At 29.7% G+C, this 8224-nt stretch overlaps 1 protein-coding gene across 1 annotated transcript; it reads left to right on the top strand.

The window, feature by feature from the left end:
- The first annotated feature begins 4774 nt into the window (after positions 1–4774).
- On the top strand, positions 4775–8224 carry LOC130798615 (WRKY transcription factor 23-like). The gene is made up of 3 exons (XM_057661672.1): positions 4775–5406; positions 5854–6000; positions 6909–8224. Exons 1-3 carry the CDS (start codon positions 4985–4987, stop codon positions 7375–7377), a joined length of 1038 nt encoding a protein of 345 aa, XP_057517655.1. The 5' UTR covers positions 4775–4984; the 3' UTR covers positions 7378–8224.

Here is an 8224-nt window from a genome sequence, read left to right as displayed (position 1 = left end):
ACACACTTATAAAGAACATGACAACAGAAAATAGGACGAAAATCCCCAGGGGATGCAGGACAAGAGGTTTTAGGGACGAGAGTAATGGAGGTAATGTTCCAAGAATTCAACATTTTGTCATTCCGAAAGAAATCTTGGATAGCATGCACAATATCATACCCTATAACTGACCATACAGCTTTGTAAAATTTACTGTTATACCCATCAATCCTAGGGGCCTTATTATCTGGAATACTCCAAAGAGGTAAATTAATTTCCTCACGGGAAAAATTGAGACTCAATTGGTTCCTCATCTCAGTAGACAAAACTTAGCCTGAGTGGGTAACATCTATATTAACCTTCCTCCTGCTTACCATATCCCTACAAAGAAGGTCAGTATAAAATGCTAAAAAAGCTTATTGAAATTTAGAAGGATCACTCACCAGGTTACCATCAATATTCAAATGATTTATTTTGTCATAAGAGCGCCTTTGTTTGATGCTATTATAAAAATACGAAGTATCCATGCTTGAACCACTCTATTTTTGCCTTCTGTTGTAGGTAGGATGCAAAATCAGACTTAGCTTATTGTAAGTTCCGAGCACACAAAGATTCAGCTTGAATGAGAAGAACATCTTGAGGATGTTTGTGAAGAGCAACTTGAGCATAATGAAGGGATTTCTCAGCTAACAATAAAGCACACTGGACTGAAGTGTGTTAATACTGTTTCTTTAGAACATGCTTAAGTGCCTTGAGTTTTTGCACAATTATTATTATTATTATTATTATTATTATTATTATAGAGAGTGGGGATGCGGGGAGTTGTAACTCCTCACACACGTGACACTTAAATAATTACTTTAGGTTGGAATATATACTTAATACTTTTATTTATAATCAAAACTAAATATGAAGTAGTAATGTAGTATGAAGTGCGTGAAAAAATTGTACTACTATACTTTAGGAATGATCTTGATATGATTACACGTGGCATGGGAGTTTCTAGATTATAATATGTATATGATTGTATAGATATTATTTTATTAGGCATTTAAGTTTTTGTTGTATGTTTTTTAATGAAGTTTTATAAATAATTTTATATGTAGTATAAAGTTAGGAGTAGTATTTTGTATTTAATTATGTTAGAAAAGTATCTTAGACCCATTCAACATTGGTATTGCAAATCAACCAAACATTAGATTATGTGGTTGATTATAATTAGTACTAAATAATTAAGAAAGACCACTATAATTTTAAAATTTTAAAATTTGAAAAGCAAAACGACAATGCTTAATTGCTTAAAGCTTCATACAAATTTTTAATAACTGAATTTTGCATTCACACAGCCTTTCACATGCACACGTGCGAAGCTTCTTTTTCGAGCGGCGTTGCCTTAATTTCACGTGATGCCAAATATCCCCTTCAGAGTTCAGACAAAACCCAAATCCCAATTCACGCCTTAAATAGTTATGTTGGAGAGATTAATTAATTAAAAAGTTTTATTTTATTTTATTTTATTTCATTTATGATTAATGTTTTATTATATTAAAATAATGTTGGTCAAACCTTAAACAGTTTAAATACGGCGACGAAACTTCACACATTTAATTACTAATACCAACCAGGCCACGTCTTTGTGATTGTCCGTATCCATAATTGACTGTCTCGTGTCCGTTATTATATTTTAACAATAATCACAACATATATCATTGTTAATTATTCATAGTAAATACCATTTAGCCTAATAAGACTATGTAATATCCTTCTACCACAATCTACGATCCTTCTATTTTAGTTATATGGGTTGAAAATCAGACTCATGACAGATAGGTCTTAGTTTTCTGATACTTATCTGGGCGGATACAATACCACCATCAAACATAGTTGTAACCTCCAAATGAGGTAAGGACCAACATGGCGAATAGTGTTCACACGGGAATGTCGTACATTCACGTCGAGAGTTTTAACGACGTATCAGGGTACACTCATAATAACGACAAACAACCCCATGATGAAATAATGTTCAACGAACAACGTCTACATCAGCCCTAAAAGGATACATTACAATATATATCCAAAAGGGATCTAATCAAATTCATAAGCGATACAAGAGGTTAAGACATTATCATGGCCGTTACAACATGGACAAATTAGTAATAATAACAGGTAGGATTTGACAACTTTCAATAAATAGTCCTTACTATAAACACAAATTCTTCCATATTTTTAAGGTACGTTATCTTTAACATTCCAAGCATTTACAAAAGACAAACAATTCTATTTTCTACTCCTTGATAAATTAACTCTAAAGAACCCCTTTTTGATCCTCGTTTGTTCAATTAGGATTGGTTGAGGGAAAATCAACCTAGCACACTCCCCTTTGCCATCATTAGATGAAGTATGCTTGGGCACAAACGCTAGCATTTAGCCTAGGACATGTGTAGCAAGATTATTGGGAGTGTATTAGGTGGCCAAAGGGAATTGTGGCACAATCAAGTTGAATCGTACTCAGGATAACTATCCTATAGCCGCTCGAACGAGCAATGATATTACTCAAACGAGCGAACATCAGTAGCCTATCATTGCCTCGATTTTGTGTTGGTTATGCTGTTTTCTCTTTATGCCCTAAGTTGCTTTATAAATTACTTAGCATAGTTTATTGTTAAGCTAATTATAGCTCATCTTTCTTGCTTTAATTCTTTCCCATGTGATGTAATATCCACTCTTCCCATAAAACCTCTATTATAATTCTTTCAAGTTTTTTTTTATCCTTAAAACAAATTATTAAATACAATCTATTTAAGATGATGGATGTTGTATTTATTTGATGAACCACCTTAAATATTAAAGTGGTTATTATCTTGTTTACTGTATCATCAATTATACACTTGCATTTTTAGTCTAGCTTTTTGCTTGCACCATGGACACCCATTTCTCAACCTCAAATCTTGATCTTGATGTGTATTCCTTATATTTCGCTAATCATGTAATTTCTTTGTTTTTTAAATGACTATAGTTAAATAGTAAATACTAGGAGTATTTATCAATTTATTTTATTTTATAATTTTTAAATGTGAAGGAAAAACTTAGTCCAATATAATTTTAATTAATCCATACTAATGCATATTATCCATATCATATTTGTATAATTTTTTATGATGCACATTTAAAAATATTTAATATTAAAATAGTAGAATTTAAATGTAGTTATAAAAAAAACTGAAAAAGTGCTTTATTATGTTTATTCACAAAGCAGACCTAACCAGTAAACGAGGACTTATAATTTTCTTTATTTACCTATTCCTATTAGGTGACCATAAACAAAAATTTACAAATCTTTATTTTTGGGCCATTACAAATTGGATTTTTTTAAGCCATAGATATTTAAAATATCAACTGATCTTAGACGAGACGACTTCATAATGAAACCGTCAATTTGAGTCGGTTTAATTTGCAAGTGTAACAACCTGGATATTTTTTCATTTTCTGGGTATTTTTCAATTTTGATCTTAAAAATGAAAATTAATACCTTTAAAGTTCAAAATTGATAAATGTCCAAAAAAATTAAAATAGTATTATATTAGGCTGATCTAAATTGATAGTTTCATTATAAGGACCAACTTTTTGTGTTAAAATATTAGATAGCTAGGTAGTCCTTTCAAATTTAGCCCCAAACTATTGCCCGTAAATATATTATACCTACTTAGTAGAGTGTAAAGAGTACTAGAACCATTTTAAATATTTTTTTTGTTGTTTTGAATTGTTTTGTACCCGTTCCATTCCCCCCCTACTTTTTGAGTAGGGAAAAAATTAAAATTACTCTTCTCCAATAAATTTACTAAATTACTATTAAGAAGATTCACACAAATATTTTAAGTAATTTTGTTAAAACTTATAAGAAGAATAAGATAAAAATTCTAATTATACAAATTTTATTAAAAAGAAAATTGAAACGTGAATATAGAAAATTTTATAAAACAAAATATAGAAAATTAAATATAAGAACGAAAAAAATAGAAATTGGAGCAAAATTTTAGGACAAAAGAAGTACATAGTAATATTTTAAAATGAAAAATTTAATCCTAAATATCTCACCTTTAGGCGCAACTCTTAACTATTCTATATTTCATTTACATTACAAAAAATTTGACATTTACATCATTTTATATTTTAAAATATTATAAACCTATTTGTTATAAGCAATAAAGTCCTTTAAGAAAATAATGCAAATGCCAAATACATACTTATAGAATAAAAGTTAAGATTTTAAAGGAAAAATTAACATTAATAATTTATTTTTTTATTAATAATTTCATCTTTAAATTATTTTTAAATAATTTAATATTTGCCATTAGTTCGCTATGAATAATTCAACTTTAATTTTCTATCATAATACCTTATTATAACCTATATTAGTAAAATAGTATGTGTGTCGCCTGTGGGCAAATGTATGACAAATATTAGATTATTAATAAATAATTCAAAAGTAAAATTATTTTACAGTGAATAAGTAAAATATTATATTATTAATGTTAATTTTTCTGATCTTTAAAAGCTAAAGGGTTAATTTTTTTCACAAATTCTTGTAAGTGACGGTCTATTTGAAAAATTATCTCTAATGGGCTGGCCCATTTTATATTTTTTAAAATATTATTAATAGATATTAAGAATTAATAAGTAGAAATTTAAAATATTAAAATTAGACATTAAAAATATAATAAGTAAATATTAAAAATAACATAGATAGACATTAAACTCTAGTGAAATAGACTAAAAAAACGTCCAATCAAAGACTAGCTAAATATTTTTCGATTAAACAAATTTATTTACTATCACCCTTCTTCCACTTCTCTCTCTTGAAGTCTCTTTCGTACTTCTATTCATCTCCATCTCCCCTTTGTCTCTCTCTCATCACTAATTTAAGGAGGGTAGCTAGAGAGAGAATCCTTTTAGGTGAAAAATAAATCTCAAAACTTTGAAGCTTCAAAGGTGGAAAAAAAGAAAAATGGAGATGAAAGAGCCATTAAAGATGGAGACTTTGAAAGGAGGAGCTTCACTTAATAGTAATAATTATCATTATTTAACTGAAAATAAGTGTTCATCCACAACAACATCATTAGATTCTCAAATTCTTGAGAATATTTATTGCCCATCATCAACAACAAATAATAATACAGGGTTTATGGAGTTATTGGGTATGCAAGATGTGATTAATATTAATACTCCTGATTTGTTTGATATTATGATGATGAATGGTGATGATAATCAAGCTTTTCATTGTTCTAATGTCAATCTAGAATCTTCTGAGGTGCTTAATAATAATCTTCCTACTACCCCAAACTCTACTTCCATTTCCTCTGCTTCTAATGAAGCTCTTAATGATGATCAACACCCAGATGATGAACAAGAACAAAAGACCAAAAAACAGTAAGTTTTTTTTTAATTAAAAAACTATCTATTTTTAAAATTTTTGGGGATTTTGAGACAAACCCATTTGAAAAGAGTGTGAAAGGAAAATGGGTCCTCTTTTTTTTTGAGTTTTGGGTCTTTTTTTTGGATTTTGGGGTGTGGGTGAGTGGGTCATTAAGTGTTATTTGATAATATGCATAAAAAAAGGGGTATTTTTAAATTTTCCCTCTTGATTTGTTAATTGTTAGTACAAATCAAGATCAACAAAGTTTGATGATTTGTAAATAGTTTAATGATCATCTTATTTTATTCGTAGAAGTTATGATCAGAGTTTAGGATGATAAGACAGATGGGACCATAGAGTTTAATATTAAATGCTAATCCAAGCAATTATATTAGTTTAATTAATTAATTGATTTCTTAAACTCTGAGTTAATCGTCTGACCTTGATTAATTCCTTAAAAGATGCACAAAAGCTAAGAAGACAAATGAGAAACGGCAGAGAGAGGCGAGATTTGCGTTCATGACAAAGAGTGAAGTTGATCATCTAGAAGATGGTTATCGATGGAGAAAATACGGCCAAAAAGCTGTCAAGAACAGCCCTTTTCCAAGGTACTTCCATTTTTCTTACACCATCTTAACCATCCAATTATATCTCATCAATTTCAGACACTTTTTAGAGTGTAGTCATGTACTCGTGTTGCCTCAATCAAGCTTAAGCTTTTGTTTATTTGGTTTTCAGATGTCATATGTTCCGTGTTCGTATCACATCTACTCTTTATTAAAGTGGAATATTTTAAGTCAGTTGTGAGAAATATTTACAGTGCATTCATGCTCTTAATTTAAAAACTCTCATATGAGGATGTGTTAGAGTATATAATTAACATATGCTTTCACACTCTTAAATTAAAGTGGAATGTTTTCACTAATTTTTTCTAAAATAATTTTTATACTCTTTTGTTATGCCTTTGATTTTGCAACATTTGAACCGAGAGATTCTTCGACCGTACTCTTATCAATGGGTATGAGTTGTTGTTTTTCTTCCCTCCTAGATCCTAATTATAGTTTTTTATAAGCGGAGATTTGCAGCATATCTACTAAAAAACGTTCTCAAATGGGTAAATGCAATATTGCAAACTCATTGAAATATAGGATGTATAGTATAGAGAAAAGATTCAAAAATAAAATACTATCACTTTTGTGTGATAATTTTTTTTAAGGAGTGTAGCTATATAAAAAACAAAGCTAATAGGAGTATAAAAGACTAACTACACCTCTAATATAATTTGGTATATATTTCAAAAAAATAAGATTTTGTTTAATGTTATACGGGTTTTAAAGAGTACGTTACATATTTCAGACGGCAGTAAACTTTCAGTGTGTTATATACTCTATCGTCTATATAAACTTATTAACCATAATATAATATGTTATATACTCTATCATAGGAGTATAATGTATATAATCCTGTCATAATGTATGATAATGTTTAAAATTATTTTTTTGGGGAGTTTTTATAGGAGTTACTACCGTTGCACCAGTCAATCATGTAATGTAAAGAAGAGGGTAGAGAGATCTTTTACTGATCCATCCATTGTTGTTACAACATATGAAGGTCAACACACCCACCCTTGCACCGTCCTGCCACGTGGACTTATTTCGGGTTCGGGTTACGGCTCGGGTTTCAATGCTAGTGTGCAGGGTGCAATCACCCCTTTTGTTGTACCAATGCAAGTGGCTAATAACAATCATTTTCAAATGAGTTATGGTAATAGTTTAGTTCCTCAACAGCTAAACCAGTTTGGCAATAATGTTGTTTGTACAAATACAATAGGTAGTAGTGTTAGTTCTAGCTGTTCATTATTAGGTTCCCAAGAAAGGTGTAATTTTGGTGGTGTTTCTGCACCACTTCCACTTAATGCTGCTTTGCTTACAGATCATGGGCTTTTGCAAGACATACTTCCTTCAATCATGAAGAAACAAGAGTAGATTCATTATAAATATGGAGTATTTTTCTGTGTATTTTCCATTTTTTTTTTGCTGACTAAGCCTGTAATTTTAGTAGAATCCTCTCACTGATCTTAGCTAGTGTAATATTGGGTGTAGAAGATCCCCTCTTTATCATATATGAAAAGTACTTGACATATAAGCTAAGTATTAGTCATTGTATTTTGGCAAGAGTATAACATATTTTGACCTTTAACCACAACTTAGCCTTATGAATGAGTTGGTTTCTTGATATGGTATTAGAAACAAAGTAAGTGAGTGTATGAGTATTAATTTTATACAAATTCTTGTATGAGACGGTCTTACCGTGATACGAACGCCAAACTTGGGTTAAATAATGCAATAATAGAAATTTTTAGCATAACGGGCTTTTATATGGAATTGTCTTACAGTGAGACGATCGCATACAAGAGTGGCTAGAAATTTTATCTACCATTCTTTTTTAAAGTGAAATACTCCTTCTATCCTTTTGATTTTTGCACCCAAATTTAAAATGAGTGAAATGTAACGGAAAGAAAAATTAAATTGAAGAACAAAACAAAAAATAAGTGGATGATAAAAATGAGTGATTATGTCAAAGAAAGAATTTAAGTTTATAAATGTGATTCAAAGAAGAATAATTTCATTGTAAAAAGAGAAATAATGTAAAATTAATAGGGCAAATAATAATGGAATATGGTGCAAAATAAAGTGTATTTAATTAATATCAACCATGAAAAGGGTATGTGCTTTATTATAATCTATAGTGGAGGTAAGTATAATAATAGTATGTGAAGTATCTGGTACACAAAACGTATGCAATTCAATGAAGTTCTCTTGTCAGTAGTAC

Source organism: Amaranthus tricolor, chromosome 13 (genome assembly GCF_026212465.1).
Source record: "Amaranthus tricolor cultivar Red isolate AtriRed21 chromosome 13, ASM2621246v1, whole genome shotgun sequence".
Taxonomy (NCBI): domain Eukaryota; kingdom Viridiplantae; phylum Streptophyta; class Magnoliopsida; order Caryophyllales; family Amaranthaceae; genus Amaranthus; species Amaranthus tricolor.
Note: the sequence above shows the minus strand (reverse complement) of the source record. Positions and strands in the feature narration are given on the sequence as shown.

Bases quoted from the DNA above. Each gene is read 5' to 3' on its own strand.
- LOC130798615 (XM_057661672.1), top strand. From the start codon at position 4,985: ATGGAGATGAAAGAGCCATTAAAGATGGAGACTTTGAAAGGAGGAGCT. The intron at 5,407-5,853 runs GTAAGTTTTTTT...ATTCCTTAAAAG, and splicing joins GAACAAAAGACCAAAAAACA to ATGCACAAAAGCTAAGAAGA. The intron at 6,001-6,908 runs GTACTTCCATTT...GAGTTTTTATAG, and splicing joins AAGAACAGCCCTTTTCCAAG to GAGTTACTACCGTTGCACCA.